The 16,204-nt window shown below is 46.5% G+C and overlaps 2 protein-coding genes across 7 annotated transcripts in view; one reads left to right on the forward strand and one right to left on the reverse strand.

Moving 5' to 3' along the window:
• Nucleotides 1-7,080, forward strand: part of LOC116567580 (vasculin-like protein 1) — a 61,702-nt gene extending 54,622 nt beyond the window's left edge. The window contains exons 12-24 of one of the 3 annotated variants that reach the window (XM_032302721.1): nucleotides 3,334-3,492; nucleotides 3,572-3,679; nucleotides 3,785-3,980; nucleotides 4,079-4,241; nucleotides 4,455-4,538; nucleotides 4,629-4,747; nucleotides 5,002-5,118; nucleotides 5,350-5,495; nucleotides 5,602-5,699; nucleotides 5,886-6,089; nucleotides 6,247-6,457; nucleotides 6,531-6,641; nucleotides 6,872-7,080. In XM_032302721.1, coding sequence (XP_032158612.1) covers nucleotides 3,334-3,492; nucleotides 3,572-3,679; nucleotides 3,785-3,980; nucleotides 4,079-4,241; nucleotides 4,455-4,538; nucleotides 4,629-4,747; nucleotides 5,002-5,118; nucleotides 5,350-5,495; nucleotides 5,602-5,699; nucleotides 5,886-6,089; nucleotides 6,247-6,457; nucleotides 6,531-6,641; nucleotides 6,872-6,976 — 1,821 coding nt within the window. In that variant the 3' untranslated portion in view covers nucleotides 6,977-7,080. Of the gene's footprint in view, nucleotides 1-174; nucleotides 1,078-3,333; nucleotides 3,493-3,571; nucleotides 3,680-3,784; nucleotides 3,981-4,078; nucleotides 4,242-4,454; nucleotides 4,539-4,628; nucleotides 4,748-5,001; nucleotides 5,119-5,349; nucleotides 5,496-5,601; nucleotides 5,700-5,885; nucleotides 6,090-6,246; nucleotides 6,458-6,530; nucleotides 6,642-6,871 lie in introns of those variants that run through there. The other 2 variants (XM_032302722.1, XM_032302723.1) reach the window with 2 other exon arrangements.
• A 1,043-nt stretch (nucleotides 7,081-8,123) lies between these two features.
• Nucleotides 8,124-16,204, reverse strand: part of NASP (nuclear autoantigenic sperm protein) — a 42,441-nt gene continuing 34,360 nt past the window's right edge. For all 4 annotated transcript variants that reach the window (XM_032302724.1, XM_032302725.1, XM_032302726.1 and 1 more), the window contains 9 exons: nucleotides 13,694-13,773; nucleotides 12,985-13,070; nucleotides 12,798-12,871; nucleotides 11,442-11,630; nucleotides 11,158-11,324; nucleotides 10,433-10,489; nucleotides 10,265-10,342; nucleotides 9,461-9,589; nucleotides 8,124-8,983 (listed from right to left, as the gene is read on the reverse strand). In XM_032302724.1, the coding sequence (XP_032158615.1) occupies nucleotides 8,903-8,983; nucleotides 9,461-9,589; nucleotides 10,265-10,342; nucleotides 10,433-10,489; nucleotides 11,158-11,324; nucleotides 11,442-11,630; nucleotides 12,798-12,871; nucleotides 12,985-13,070; nucleotides 13,694-13,773 (941 nt within the window). In that variant the 3' untranslated portion in view covers nucleotides 8,124-8,902. The remainder of the gene's footprint in view (nucleotides 8,984-9,460; nucleotides 9,590-10,264; nucleotides 10,343-10,432; nucleotides 10,490-11,157; nucleotides 11,325-11,441; nucleotides 11,631-12,797; nucleotides 12,872-12,984; nucleotides 13,071-13,693; nucleotides 13,774-16,204) is intronic.

Below are 16,204 nucleotides of genomic sequence, written 5' to 3' on the forward strand. Positions count from 1 at the left end.
TCGCTGTGTCTCTCTCTGTCAAATAAAGTCTTTTTAAAAAAAAAAAGAAAAGAAAAAAGAAATCCTGGCTCTCCCCTTCTACATTTTGCCTCGAATTCAGTACCGGCCTTTTCCAGGTCCCACTGCCAGTGTAGTTTTTGACGGTTTTCTTTTTTCTTTTCCTGCTAACCACAGCTGAGAAGAAATGGCTTTGGGAAGAACGGCTTTTTGCAGAGCCGTGGTTCCGGCCTGTTCTCCCCTTGGAGAAGCACTCGTAAAGCAGAGTTTGAGGATTCGGACACGGAAACCAGTAGCAGTGAAACATCAGATGACGATGCCTGGAAGTAGGCATATAAGTCCTCACAAATCTGACCCAGTAAACTCAGCTTGTGTGTTTAGGGAGTATACAGAAGAAATCATTCTTTTCCTTTTCTTATGTTGTTGAATACTTCATGCACAAGGGAAAATAGTCATATCCCAAAGAGAGAGCAATTGGCTTGTTTAGCTTTTGTTGTTCTTCCCTGTATCTGCTTAATAGAAGTTTGTGTGATGGGAAAGATTTTTTAAATACACACACACACACAGACACAGTATCTATGGGGCGACGCACAGGTGGGAGCTGGCAGTGCAGAGAGGAGACGCCGGTCTGCAGCAACAGCTTCTACTACCAGCCCTTGGGGCACTCACCCCTGTGCTCAAGCAATCATTGTCAATGACAAAGTGACTATTGAAGTTATAATTGTATTAAATTAATGCTAATAATTTGGATATTTTATTTTATTTTTGGCTGCTCGGGTAACGTTAGCCCTTAACCAAGCATACATGGTTTTCTTTTTTTCTTTTCTTTTTTTTTTTTTTTTTTCCTTTTTTTGGGTACAGCTGTAAAATATTTGGATATAGGAAATGTTGTGTTATTCTTGCAGCCTTGATATTCAGGGTGGATTGTAAAATATAAATTTTTGTGAGATTTCAAAGATTAAGATTATTTTGATAACATTATTTACAGATTTAAAAGATGTGGTTATCACAAGTCTGTTGAAGGGGAAAACTACTGCATAAAATAACTAACTTGGAATAAATATTTTGCATCAGTTTGGATTGTCTTGTGTAAGAAGTATATTTCCTTTAAAGTTAGAGAAGTGGATTCTTAGAGGGAAATACTTCTAGAAGTCTGAGGGAAATCTCAATTCAGACACCACTGTTTCTCCTTTTAGCAGATACTTTTTTGATGCAGAAAAATTTGTGCAATAAATTATCAGTAATAAAATCAGAAACCCAAGTTTCCTTCCTGAAACTGATTTTCATTTGCCTGGGTATTTACCAGTTTGCATATTTACAAGGAAGGTTCTGTGCCTCACTTTTCCTGCTAAACAGGAACATGGGAAAGGGTTTGAGCAGTGACCACTGGAAGAGGCACAGTTTTTCATTCAACATACACTTAACAGCTCTCCCTGTACAGTCAGGCATTTTGCAAGGCTCTGGGGGTGCAGGGAATGCCCAGCCCAGTAGGGAAGAGAATAAACCATTATATTCAAAATGAAGCCTTGGGCCAAAATCTTACGGACAGGTAGAAGCTAAAGCAAGCAAGCAGTGACACTGGCACTCTCGCCATCCCTACAGTGCATGGTCCCTGGTGGATATAGTGGTCTAGGATTGCCCTTTAGTGGGAGACAACCAGCAGAGTAACAGCCCTGACTGCTTGTTGGAAAGAGAACTAACTTGTTTCTCCAGAAAGGATAGAGGCTAGAGGCAGAGAAACCAACATGACATTGGCTAGATTCTAAAGGCTAGGAGGGCAGAGACCCCATCTACCACACTGAATTACATAGTCTCTTCTGCTGGGGTTACAAGCAGTCCATGTAGAAATGGTGGTTGAGACAGAGCAATAAGAACTGTATCATATTTCATTGGATATATCTTTTGAAGCATTATGTACTAATAAGAAAACTTGCCGGGTCCCTGGGTGGCTCAGTTGGTTAAGCTTCCAACTCTTGATTTTGGCTCAGGTCATGATCTCAGGGTTGTGGGATCAAGCCTTAGTCCAGCTCCTTATGCAGCAAGGAGTCCGCTTTCCAATCTCTCTCTCTCTCCTTCTCTCATAAATAAATCTTAAAAAAAGAAAAAAAAAAAAAAAAGGAAAGAAAACTTGCCAGGTGTGATACTCTATTGTCAGTCTCAATTTCACTGTTAAAATTGGAGGGGGGGAGTACATCTTAGAATCAGTGAAATACTATAAAATGAATTAAGTTGCAGAAGTATTAAACTGGAAATAAGTTGGTTGAGATAGAGATACCCTGCCTGTTTGGGGTTGAGCTTTGCCACTTACTACTAGCTTTCACAGAACAAATTTCTTAAAATGTGCCCTTTTTCTTGCTTGGAATTAAGCTGGCTGAGATCACATGCTTTGAAACACTTGTAACCTGTTGCTGATCACACCTTGGCCTTAACATGGTGAGAGGGCTGCTACCGTAAGTCCCTGTCTTGTTTAGAAAAGGGAGTTTGTTTCTCCCTTAAGGGAGAAACGGGCCTCAGAGCTCCTGCTGGTGGATGCATGTATTTGGGGAGGTGGCAGAGATCCGATCAGCACAAAAGTCCCCTGCCCTGTCTTGAATGAAGGGCTACCTTTCTATATTTGATTCTCTCATCTGATAGATTCATTGTGTTCTCCCAGAACTTTCATTCCTTGGGCTGTGCTAATTATCTTCCCTCTCTGGACAAAACCCCAAACAAACAGGAATGGGATGAGGGAAAAATTGTCAGCCTTGGTGTGATTTTGGTTATGCAAAAGCTGTGGTTGCTTCCCAAGGGCTGAAGTACAAGGGAAGGCTGAAGCCTAGGGGGAAGACAAGTTTCCTAACAAAGCCTAAAAGGGCAGAAGGCTTCCTCTCCCAGGTGTTCCCTAGAACGGAGAACACTAACTTGGGTGATGTTCACTTGGGCAGAACAAGAATGAACAAAATGATACTTCCCTGCCAGACACTGTTGAATAACCAGTGATGGGGAGGAGGAGTATGTGAGAGGGGCCCAGCTAGTCTGGGATGCAGCTGTTTGTTCCCCTTTATATCAGCAGAGAAACCAAGATGTGGCCAAAGGACTTGCACATGCTCATATAATGCAGTGGAGCGACTTTGTGACACTTTTTCAAGCCAGGGCTCCTCCCAAAGGTGATCAGCCTTTCCCCACCCATGCTCTGGACCTGCCTAGACCTGTGGTTGCTGCCCGGGGAGCTAAGTCTCCTCCCCAAACAAAAACTTAATCATGTAAACGCAGCAAACTTGGCCTTTACTCTCTCTGCCTCTGGGTTTGTTTCATCCTTCTCTCCCTTTCCCCTGCTCTCTGTCCTCTCTCTTGCAGGTCTTGGCTGGCGTGTCAGGAAAGGGGTCCCATCCCATGGCCTCCGATTCTGGGGAGCCGGGGCTCCTGTCCTGTGGGTCCTGTGACATGGTTTTCCGCTCCTGGACGCTGTTGGCCACTCACACTCAGCGTTTCTGCATTGGCCGTCTGACCCGAGAGGTAACACCCAGAGACCACCTCTCAAAAGGGCCGCCTCCATGGCCACATGGGTGGGTATTCAAGCAACTCTGAGCCTCAGTTTTCTTCACCCCACACCCTGTCCTGTCGCCAGGTAGTACCACAAGAACACCAGGGACTCCCAGACCGGGAGGCCAGCAAATTGGCTCTTAAGAAGCTAACAGAAGAGGTACTCCGGACTTTCCCCATTTGGAAATTTTAGCATCCTCCCTAAATCTACAGATCACGCAGATCACGGGTCAGATTACCGCGAACACTGCGGCTGTACCTTCAGGAAATGCGGCCTTGGATAACAGAGGTCCCCAGGGGATTAGAAGGGCCCCGAAGCCAGACCGAGGCGCAGACTGGGGGCCGCACCCACGAAGCTGCTGGAAGCCCCAGCGAGCGGCTTCGGGCGCTGCAGGGGACTCAAGCAAAGCGAGTGGCGGAGAGGGAGTCACAGAGCCGGGCCCTGGAGAGACGCAGTGAGGGTGAGGGAAAGAGACGGGGGATAACGGGCCCTCCCTGCCCCAACCCCTTGGCTTTGAGTTTGTCCGACCCATTGCGACTCCGTCCCTTAACGCCTCAGAACTGAGCCAACGCCTCCAAGGTTTGGCCCAGACCCGAGGCGGAATATCACGCCTTTTCGGTCTGGAGCGGGAGCTTCGAGAACTCCGGGCAGAAGCCGGGCGAACGCGGGGAGCTCTAGAAGTGCTAGGGGCGCAAGTTCAGCAGCTACAACCGGAGTCCGGGTGAGACCCGGCGCGGGCGAATTCGAAGCGCCGCTGAACCGGCCCGGGGCCGGGGGAAGGGGCGGGGCCTGACCTGAGGGCGGAGCCGCGGCGGGAGGCGCAGGCGCCCACGCAGCTGGAAGGTCGCAGGCATTAGGTAGGGAAGGGGCGGAGTTTTCGGAGGCCGAGTCTCGGGAGCCGCAACACCTCAGCGCGCGTGTACCCCTGTGCCAGGGCCCGGCTCAGCGCCTTGCGAGAGGCAGAACTCTGTTGTCCGGTGCTGCGAGCCAACCCAGGGACTCTGGCTGCCGAGATCGGGTGAGGTCCCGGACCCGGGTCGGCAAGGGCGAAGCGCTGATCAGTCCTGGATAGACGGTGCTGCATTTTTGTCCCCTGCTCCCTCCCTAGGGCCCTGCGGGAGGCCTACGTTCGAGGCGGGGGCCGGAACCCCGGCGTTCTGGGCCAGATCTGTCAGTTGCAGGCGGAGGCATCAGCACTGGAGCTGCGGCGGTTGCGGACCCGCAGAGGTGAACAGGAGGGCCTCTCCGAAGCGGTGGTCTTAATTCTGGGAGGAGAAAAGGGCGGTTGAACTGAGGGGGGGGGGGCGTCTTTGGCATGGGGACCACCTGAAGTTGGAACACCTGGGTGGTCTTTGTGGCAATGGCTAGAATGTTACCTGACAAGTCCGGCGTTGTCCATAGAGACCTAAAGCTGGAATTCTCAGAATTGCACAGCTGGTTACCAGAGGTTGGAGGTGGCAGGTCGGACTTTTTCATTGCAGGAAAGGGGGCAGGCGCCGCCCTGGGGGAGCTTCTAGTAGTGGAAACCGAAAACCGGCGCTTGGAGGCAGAAGTCCTGGCCTTACAGATGCAGAGGGGTGCAGGCCCTGCGTCCTGGGGTCAGCGAGCACCCTTGTCCTACACCACCTAGCTCTCCCCCGCTGAGTGCAGAGGAAGGGGTTAGAGGGGCCGTGCATGGGGAATGAGGCGCGTTTGTGCCCTGTCCGTTCCTGCCCTCGTGCATCTCCAGGTGTCCGTGCATGTGGGTCCGGCTCTCAGGGAAAGTTTGTCTCAACCCTGTTCTTGCCGCATCCTGCTCAGGCATGCCCTACTCTTAACTCCGGTCCCAGGGCCTACGGAGCCTCGAACTTTGGTGAATCCCAGCCCATGCCTGAGAAGGAGGGAAGATCCCCCGCGCCTCCCGCCGCCGGTGGCTCCTCCCCTGCCGCCCCTTCCACACTCCACAGGCATCCTATTGAGTGGCACAGAAGAGGCCGTGAGGACCCAGGGACTGGGGCCAGGGCCGCTCTGTTTTGTGTAGTTGGGGAAGCATGGGCACCAAGGAGGCATTCCGCAGGAGTCAACTCTTCCCCCACCTACAGCTGCAGGTTCCTGGAACCATGACCAAGAACCTAGGTCTGGATCCGTACTTCCTTCTGCCGGCCTCTGATGTTCTGGGCCCTGCGCCCTATGACCCTGGGTGAGGCCTGCTCCCTCCTTTGACATTCTCTGTGACTTGGTCCTCACTGGGCCATCTTCTGATTAAGCAGACCCACTAGGAAGAGCTAGGGTTGGGGAACTGATGGGGTGAGGGGCAAGGATGAGGGGATAGGGTTCAGAGGAGTTGGGGGTTGTATAGATGGCAGCTGAAACCTGTGTTCTTCAGGGCTGGGCTGGTCATTTTCTATGACTTCCTTCGGGGCCTTGAGGCCTCTTGGATTTGGGTGCAACTAATGACTGGCTTGACCCGAGATGGACAGGACACAGGAGGAGCCACAGCATTGCCCCCAGCCCTTTGTTTGCCTCCACCTCCAGCTCCTGGGCCCATGGGCAGTTGTGCCATCCTTGCCAGCAGGCAGCCTGTACCCAGGTCAGTAGATGGAGATTGACTTTTGATGCTTTTTGTCACAATTGAGTCTTTTCCCTCATCCTGCTGAGTTTCCCCATGTATATACAGGGCCACTGGCTGAGCGCTGTCCAAGGAAAGAACAGTTCTGGCTTCTGACATCTTGTGTTGGTTGTTCTAGGCTGCCACCTTCAGCATCAGTATCCCTGGTCTGTGAGCTACAGGCCTGGCAGGGGCTGGCATGGACTAGGGAACCACAGCCAAAGGCTTGGGCCTCACTAGTGCTATTTGACCGGAAGCAAAGGGTGTTAAGTGGCCGTTGGCGTCTTCCACTTCGGGCCCTTCCTCTGGACCCTAGCCTTAGCCTTGGGCAATTGAATGGGATTCCCCAGGTAAGTGTGGAGGACAAGGACTGGATGTCCTCCCCTCCAGGTACAGCCGCAGTACCATGTCATCTCTCTCCAGGTAGGTCAGGCTGAGCTCTTTCTGCGACTGGTTAATGCAAGAGACGCAAGTGTCCAGACGCTGGCAGAGATCAATCCCGCAAGTGCCCAGGAGTACCGGTACCCACCTCCGGTGAGGGCTCACCTAGCACTAGGGATACCGCAGTATGATTGGTGTGGTTAGTTGCCAGCATGTTCCAAGCTATTTCTGTGAATTAACTCCTTTAACTATCATACATGTGTTAGGCAGACTATGTAAACAGATGAGGAAATCAGAGCTGCACAGTGAGGCTGACTTGTTTTACCTTAGGGTAGTTAAGATATAAACCACTTGCTAAAGATACACTTCTCCCTGTTCCACAGATGTCCAGCTCACCTTCACTGGAAGCAAGCTTCCTTGCCCCAAAAGCTGGCTTTGTTGACCCCCCTCCTCCTGAAGAGCCCCCTCAGCAGCAGAGTCAAGGATAGATGGTTTGGGCCCTCATCACGGTTCTGACCGCCACCGCCGGCTTCCTGAATCTAGGAGAATGTGGGTGGGCACGAGTAGCTTTAGAGGCTCAGAACTAGGACTTGTTGCCAGACCTGCAGCTTTACTACTCCACGTTCTAAGGGGGTCTAGAAGCAAACACCAGATACAAGCTCAAGATAGGAGATCCAACCATAGTTTTGCCACCTTCCACAAATACTTGGCCTTTATCAGTTTTCCTCTTATAAAATGGATGTGAGGATTAAATGGATATTGGGTATTTTCAGTATTGCCTGGAATATAAATTCTTTGAAAGCAGGGGGCATTCTTTAATTTGTTAAAGGAATGTCATCAATTCTTTTTTGGGGGAGGGAGGGCTAAAGCCCATCTTGTTGCCATACTTCGTTCAGGACATCCTCTGGGAATCCTTCCAGACTATAAAGGTCCCCATTGAACTAGGAGCTCCCATACCTTCCACACTTATAGAGGGTCACACATAAAATCTGGTTGAAATTTGATATTGGGTCCCAGTGCCAGAACCCATTGCCAACCTTTTAGTCAAAGGCCTAAAATCTTTAGGACTTTAGCATCTAGCGCATCTATCTTCAGGAAGTTCAAAGCCGTAAGTTACCATAACCAGCCCAGAAAAATTCCATTTTCTCTGCTATCTTTTAGGAAACAATGTATCAACTGGAAAACGGCCTGACATTGGCTATTCAAAACGGCAGATTCTGACCTATTGTCTACCTACTGTCTGACCTATTGTCTAGTGCAGTGAAGCAGCCCTCTGGGTGGTCAGAATTACCAAATCCCTTTAGGTCATGTAGGGCAGACACAGTTTGGAATTCAGATCCAAACAGTAACTTGTGCGTTAAGTGGTTCTTTTTTTTTTTTTTTTTGCGTTAAGAGGTTCTTAAACTAAGGGTCAATGCTGAGGTAGCTCAAAGGCAGCACTTAGCATTGCACTCTGTACATCAGTGAGGTCCCAGTGGGATGGCTTTAGTACACGTGCCCTGCGCACCAACACCCTGACTACGCAAACAGAACTGGTGGGCATTTCTGCCTTTCAACCCCACATGCCACAATGAAATGCTTCAGGTAGTTCAGGATCCCACTGAAAGATCTTTAAGCACAAGTCCAGACCAGGAGCATTTTTTAGCATCTTTATTTGAGAAGTCAAAACTGCAGATGGGTAACAATTTGGATTCAAGTTAGAAGATATATTTCAGCCTTTCTGCACAGAAAACAAAACTCCACCAGCCAGCCTCCCCACAAATTCTTCCAACCACATCCAAAGTGTCCAGTCTCTCTCTCAAGCCACTTTCAAACCAGAATACTCAATTCTCTACAGTTAGCACACTAGTTTTCCTCAGCAATCACTCCCCCCTCCCACCCCTCCTGCACAAGTTTTCTTCAGAGTTCTTTTTCCAGAATGATTGACCCTCAACTGGAGACTAGGTGGGAACAGTTATCACTTAAGGTCTGGCTCAGGCAGTTATCAGCTCATGAAGTCCACCGAACAGTATCAACACCAAACAGCAAGATCTTTACCAAGTCTTGTTTTTGTAGCCCCCACCAAGAGACAGCACCACTTAAGGCTTGCAAGACAGTGGAGTTCATATTTAAAATGGGAAAAATGTAGCACCACTAGAAAACAAAGGGCCGATGGCTGTGCTTGATTTGATCACCTCCATCTTAGACAGGAGCTTGGATGGAAACTCCCAACAGAGATCAATCAGTACAGAAAGGGGCAGGGACCCAGAATGCTCCAAGGCACAGAGTCAGCCAGTATTTAAGAAAAAAATCATCAAAGCCTCAACCTTTGCTTACAATCTTTATTGAAGTTATACAAAAAGAATCCCCCCAAAGTGAAAAAATACATTATATACAAAAACTTTCCCTCAGGAGGAAGGCTCTACGCCCTCTCTTTAACATGCAGTGCTTTCAACTGTAGCTCCGGCCTCCACTGTCCCCTCCACTGCTGCCCGGCTTTCAGCCTGATTCTCAGCCTGGAAGATAAATAGGGAGCCTGGGCATAAATGAGCCTAGTTTCAGCCCTTCCGTCTTACACAATCGAGTAGGCAGAGAAAGTGAACAGGTCTCCTAAAGCCTGCTTTGCTCCCTACACTCCTAACAGGATGATTACCACAAAATGTAAGGCCATTTCCGAAAGTCTCAGGGCTGACAGAGCCAATGTTCACACATCACTTGGAAAGGGAGCAAGCAGAAATAACCCAATGGTCTTTCCAATTAAGTGCCTTCTCATACATTCGTTAGAGCAGGACCTGTGATATGTATATAGCTTCCATTCGTCAGTGAGACATCCCACATTCCAAAACCAGTTTCCTGCACAGTTTCTATGAGGGCTGCATTCGAGTAATCCAAACAGGCTCAAGGTGAGGAACATGCACTTAGGACGACTAGTTTCCCAGGCCCTGAGAACAAGGGGAAATAATCCAAGAGTCCAAGCTCTCTTAATTGCCCACCTCCTCCTCCATGTTTTCTGAAACTTCATTTCCACTGGAGATGGCATCCCCACTGCCTCCATTCACCTCCAGCTCTTGTTTGGCTTTCTTTGCATCATCTTTTCGGGGACTCTCTTCCTCTGGTTTCCTCTGAAGATAGAATTGGAAAGGCTTCACAAATGTGCCGAGGTTTTCCAAAGTACCGCAAAACTTAAAAAGCCCTTCTCTCCTCCCCCACTGCTGCCACCCCATGGTGCGAAGATCCCGACATCAGGATCCATGCCTCTCAAGGTCTCACCCTTGGCCACAGGAAGCAGACGCCAACCTGTGCTCGGTACAATAAACTGGTCAGCCACAACATACCAGTCTAGCCTCTCTAGGGGAAGGGTGAGGAGTAGATCTGAATAGTAACCAAACCCCAAGTTTGTGAATCGGGAAACAGTCTCCCACAAGAGGAAAAAACAACAGTAACTATAGGCAGAAGATGGGATACCACAGGATTTTAAGTATCAGCAGGTCTGCTGCTGAACGACTACTATCAAGGAAAACCTGCCAGCCTCCCAAGAAGAGCTGATCTAACCAATTCTCAGAAGCTTTCCTGACAGTCCTGGGCCAAAAGAGGCCTGGAAAAACGGTTAGAAAATATACTCAAGTGAAAACTAACTTCATTCAAATCCTCACCAACTTTGCCAAGTGAATGTCTTATTCACCAAATATTAGGGAATGTATTCCTGGTGTGTCATGTGAGGGAAAACAACAACAATTTAAAAAAAAAAAAAAAAAGCGGACTAGAAAGAAAATAGAAATGACCACATGCAGATTTACCTTCTTTCTGACAAGGTGGGAGATATCAGTCACACAATTTGATGAGGAAGCACCATCTGCTGGTTTTCTACTGGCAACCTTGACAAAAAGGACTCTGTTAGCAATGTGTGACTACGCAGGACACACACAGGCCTAATACTAAGTGACAAAAATCTCCTGAATACTCACCATGGAGACTGAAGTGCCTCCTCCACTAGGAGTGAAACCTGAAGTAGAGCTCTCCACCTGTTCGGGAGGGGACAGACCCAAGTGGGTCCCAAGACAGAACCCACCAGGTCACCTACACACCTACAACAGGTGCCTACCGTCCAAACAGCTGACCAAGACCTCAAATACTAGTGGGCCTCCACATACCAGCAGTATCATCCACCCCCTCTACCTGCACCTGCCACCCCCAAACCGGGGGCTTAGGCACAGTGTAAATATTAAATTAACCCATCCATATCATATCACCTGTGGCGTAGAAAGCTCCCTGACATTCCAGCAGCCGCTCAGTACCTTGCTATCTATACAGAGGAGTTCTCAGAGGGGATAGTAATAGCTTATATTTGTTAAGCAAATACCATTTGTACTGTCAGAAGTATTTTAACATACAAATACTATCCCCGTTTTACACAGGAGTCAACCAAGGCAAAGAAACATTAAGCAACATGCCCATGGTCGCACGTAACAAGTAGCAGATACAGAACTTAAACCCAGTCTGGCTCCAGAGTGTATTCTCTTAAGCATTATACTACTTGATAGGGAAACTAGATAAATTCTCACATTCCTTCTAACCACCAACTCCCTGGAAATCGTATCACGGTTCCTAGACTAATAGAACACGATACCATGATGCCTTCCAACAGTATCGAACATGCTATTATCAAAACTTTAAAAGAAACCAAACCAACCAGAGTTGCTTTCAGAGCCAATTCAGCTACATTCCCACTACGCTGGGACTCCTTTGCATCTTCTATCTTCTCTCTAATTTCAGGTAGCAGTTCCTTCAGCTCCTCAATTTCCTTCTCATATTCAGTAGATGATCCTTCAGCCTCCTTCATCTGCTCACTTAGTACAGCTACAAAGAACAGGCTGAAGTGATCAGTAACTGTTACCACCAAAGGATCCATTTTGTTCTAATACTGTCGAACTGGAGCCAGTCAAGCTTATCGTCAAGTAGCTGATGCTCACTCACCCATTCTTTTCTCAATGACTTCAATAGATTTGCTGAACTGTGCCACTGCCTCGTCATACTGAGAGTTGTACCCATAGGCCAAGCCCAGCTGGTAGTGGGTCTCTGCAAGGAGCCGATCATGGGCTTCCAGGTACTGCTCCTGCAGGTTTAAGCAAGCCTGGAACTCCTCCACAGCTTGGACATAATTCTCTAATGAAGGGAAAAAGAATAGCAAGCAAATGGACAGCACTTAATATATAATACTTCCAAATTCTAGACGATTCTATAGGAAGGCTCTCCTGTTTTGTTTTTATTTTTTAAAGATTTTATTTGACAGAGACATACTAAGAGAGCGAATACAAGCAAGGGAAGCAGGAGAGGGAGAAGCAGGCTTCCTGCATAGCAGGGAGCCGGATGTGGGGCTCAATCCCAGGACTCTGGTACCATGACCTGAGCCAAAGGCAGCCACTTAATGACTGAGCCACCGAGGCGCCCCTGCTCTCCTGTTTTAATTTACATTTTCTTTGTAGTCCCTCCAGGATGCTGGACTATACAAGCACCTAACGGCAAGGGGGAGGGGGGTGCAGGGCAGGGGGGCGGATTGTGGGGAATCCCTACTGAAGAGATTTTGGAAGAAATTCTTTACTATTGTAGGAACTATAGGAACCCAAACCCACTCTCCTTTTAAAGCCAACTGCCAGGGGTGCTGGGGTGGCTCAGTCAGTTAAGCATCTGCCTTCAGCTCAGGTCATGATCTCAGAGTCCCGGGACAGAGCTCCACATCACACTCCTTGCTCAGCAGAGAGCCTGCTTCTCCCTCTCCCTCAGCCCCTCCCCCTACTCATGCTTTATAATAAATAAAGTTAATTTAAAATAATAATTAGTATTTATCTAATAAATCTTTTTTTATTTTTTAAGATTTTATTTATTTGACAGACAGTGGGCAGAGAGACAGGCAGAGAGAAAGGAAGGGAAGTAGGCTCCCCACTGAGCAGAGAGATGATGACCAGAGAAGAAGGCAGAGGCTTAACCTACTGAGCCACCCAGGCACCCCAGTAAATCCTTATTTATTTATTTTTAAAAGATTTTATTTATTTATTTGACAGAGATCACAGGCAGAGAGAGAGAGGAAGGGAAGCAGGCTCCCTGCTGAGCAGAGAGCCTGGCAGTTGGGCTCGATCCCAGGACCCTGGGATCATGACCTAAGCCGAAGGCAGAGGCTTTAACCCACTGAGCCACCCAGGCACCCCCCAGTAAATCTTTTTTTAAAGCCAACTGCCCACCACTGAAAATCAATCAAGCGGAATTTTAAGGAATTAGAGGAAGACCTGGGGGAGAAAGACACACATTAAAGAGTAGAATGGAAAATGTTATTACCAGATTCAACACTAACTTCTCCAAGTTTAAGATGGGCCTGTGCAGCATAAAGCTGAGCTTCCTTTGTTTCTTGCCTGAAAGGAAAAGATGATCAGAAACCTTAATAGCGTTTGTCCAAACCTAACCGATACTCTACTTCCAAGCTCCAAACTCCCAACCTGAGCCTAGAAACATCAAAAAGTGTTACCTTTTAAAAATTATCTTTGCTAAATCCAACATATCCCAGGCAAGCTCTAGATTCCCGATCTCCTCCTCTTCATTTTCTTGAGGAGACTAAAAAGTATATCCAAATCATTGGTATTAGGCAGAAGTATAAGAAAGGCACATCTTCAGATCACAAATCTAAATGTATAATATAACACAGCTTAAAAAAAAAACAACAACAACAACCACATGATATATGACTTAAAATATGGACTTCCTCTGGGGCGCCTGGGTAGCTCAGTGGGTTAAAGCCTCTGCCTTCAGCTCAGGTCATGATCCCAGGGATAGAGGCCTGCATCGGGGTCTCTGCTCAGTGGGGAGCCTGCTTCCTCATCTCTCTCTGTCTGCCTCTCTGCCTACTTGTGATCTCCTTCTGTCAAATAAATAAAATCTTTAAAAAAAAAAGAAAGACAGACTCTTAAAATTTGGACTTCCTCCCTAAAATCTACAGAATGGGTCCCTATAATCCTCCTATCCCAAGTCATCACCTTATGTCAGTGATAGAAATCTAACAGTAACATGATGGGTCCCATTCTAACATCCTCGGATTAAATGGATCTGTGTATTCTAGGCATGAATAGGGAGTTCCCAGTCCCTAACCAAGAAATGACCATGATAATCATGCCTACCCTAGTAAGCTACAGTCCTACAATAAGAAAGCAGATGATGATACCGAACAAATAATGATTTACCTTATTTTCAAGAAGTGATTCATTTGGCGTTTCTTCAGCCTTGTCATTTTCTTTATCCTCCTCTTCTGAGCCTTCAGTTTCTGCAAGCAAAAATTCCTCAATACTGAGAATACTAAGGATATCTTCCTTCTAACTAGTCAAAGATCCCAGTAAATCCCTGTCAACCTATATTCTGAGGTAGAACAGGCCAGATGCCGTCAGTTAATATTTGAGCAATATAAATATTAAGCCAATAATTACAGTGTAACCTAGATTTAGATTGTATAATCTTACAGTGTGTCTGTGGTTTACACCTTCAGTGATCAGAAGGCCGTTTCTCTTCTAAGAAAAGTCAATCTGGATCATTCAGATGAAGACCAATTAGCTACTGTAGTATTTTATTTGCTAGAAGCTCCAATCTACTTAGCCAGAAGCAGTTGGAGAACTCAGTGTTCCTGGTGTCTTTAAGCAGCCATTTGTTATATAACACTAACACGCTGAGAAAGTACAAAAAGTTAAAATTACCCCAGTCCGTTCAGAGCAAGAATGCTCAAGAGACTAGCTTTCCCACAACACAGCTGTGGAGAGAAAAGCATAGTCCTTACCAACTCTCACCAATGAGCATGCCACAGACTCCAGCCAGCTCTAGCACATACAGAATTCAGTGAGCAGTACCATGACCAATTGTTTTACTCCAGTGTAATGTTAAAATCTGCAGCCATATTGACACTCTATTTCACCATACTGACATACGTTCACAAGTCAACTGCCATTAAGGACAGGCTGCTAATAAATAGCTCTATGCACCAGTTAAAAGTTTAGAACATCATGTAATTAAAAATGGGCTTTTAGGGACACGTAACAATTCTTGAATTGGGCATACTGTGCCTACCTCTGCCATCTTTCATTAAACATTTTTAACACAAGCAAAAGAGCTCAAATACTGTCTCCTGACAAGCTATGATGGGAACATAAATATGCAATTGGGCCTCAGAGCCATTAAGTCACTCTAAGACTTTTTATATTCAGCAATACTGCTTTAGAATGGGCACAGGCACAGAAAATTCCTAAACATTATAAAATGAGTTAAGACAATCTAAAGTCCTGTAAGAAGGGCGCCTGGCTGGCTCGGTTGGTGGAGCACACAATTCTTCATCTCAGTGTTGCAAGTTCTAGCCCCAAGCTGCGTGTAGACATTACTTTAAAAAAAAAAAGAAAATCCTCTAAGAATCAGTTAGAAGTTAACTGACCTCTATAGCAAACGGTTTTTATCAAATGACTCACTTTTCCCGTTAACCATGTAATTTAGTGCTTCTAAAATAAATACCCACCATCATACACAAGTATCTCTCTGTACCCAAATTTCCAAGTTATCTGTGTACTTCGTACTCTGTCAAACTAATTGCTGCTTTATTAACTTTGACAATGAGGCCCATTCTCAAGAATTCTCAAGACGGGTGAATCTATGAAACAAACATTTTACCTTCCTGATTGTAGGAAAAATTGACAAAACATGTATTGTTATTCTGTATTCTTAAATTATCTGGTATCTGTTCCTACGCATACCAGAATGCCAGGTAACATCTAATTTGCCATAAAACCTGAGTTTTATTAAATCAAATTTTTAAATTAAAATTCTTACGATAATCTGAGGAAAATACTGGTTTCCCTTGAGAAATCTATACTACCTTCATGGAAGGGTGAAGAAAAAGTGAAGTTAATGAGGAAGCCATTACTTTAAAAAACACTTTCCAACCTAGTAACCTATACCCAGGTATTAATGGGAATGCCCTGATATCCTGCGTGCACTGATCTGTTAAAATACTTTCCAAGCTTCTTTGAAAATGGAATCTTCTTTGTATCATGCCTATTATCATCGTTTGGAAAAAGGGGAACAGTTTTATATCATTTCTCTGATTTGTAGCCTATTCAAAAGTTAAGGGCATAGAATAGCACAAAGAAGAAAACTCCTCTTAAAGAAAAAAAACAATCTCTGCTGATTCTCTGGATATTCTAGCACTTAACAGGGTTAAGTCAGGTAACACTACAGACTGACCAGTATAGTCTGTCTAAGCATGGCCAAGCTCTGTGCCTACAATTTAAAAACTCTGTTCACTTACCAATCAGACCACTTATCTTTATTAGGGCTATGGATGGCCTAAGAGATGGTAGGAAATGGGATTTTAAGAGAAAACCTCGGCTCCATAGCTCAGGGGTTAGAGCACTGGTGTTGTAAGAGAAAACCTCTGGGGTGCCTGACTGGCTCAGTCAGTAGAGCATGTGACTCTTTCTTTTTATTTATTTATTTGACAAAGAGATCACAAGTAGTCAGAGAGGCAGGCAGAGAGAGGGGGAAGCAGGCTTCCCGCCGACCAGAGAGCCCAATGTGAGGCTTGATCCCAGGACCCTGAGATCATGACCTGAGCTGAAGGCAGAGGCTTAACCCAGACTGAGCCACCCAGGTGCCCCGAACATGTAACTCTTGATCTCGGGATTGTGGGTTTGAGCCCTGCATTGGGTGTAGAGTTCTTA

Source organism: Mustela erminea, chromosome 10 (genome assembly GCF_009829155.1).
Source record: "Mustela erminea isolate mMusErm1 chromosome 10, mMusErm1.Pri, whole genome shotgun sequence".
In the NCBI taxonomy this organism is placed as follows: Eukaryota; Metazoa; Chordata; class Mammalia; order Carnivora; family Mustelidae; genus Mustela; species Mustela erminea.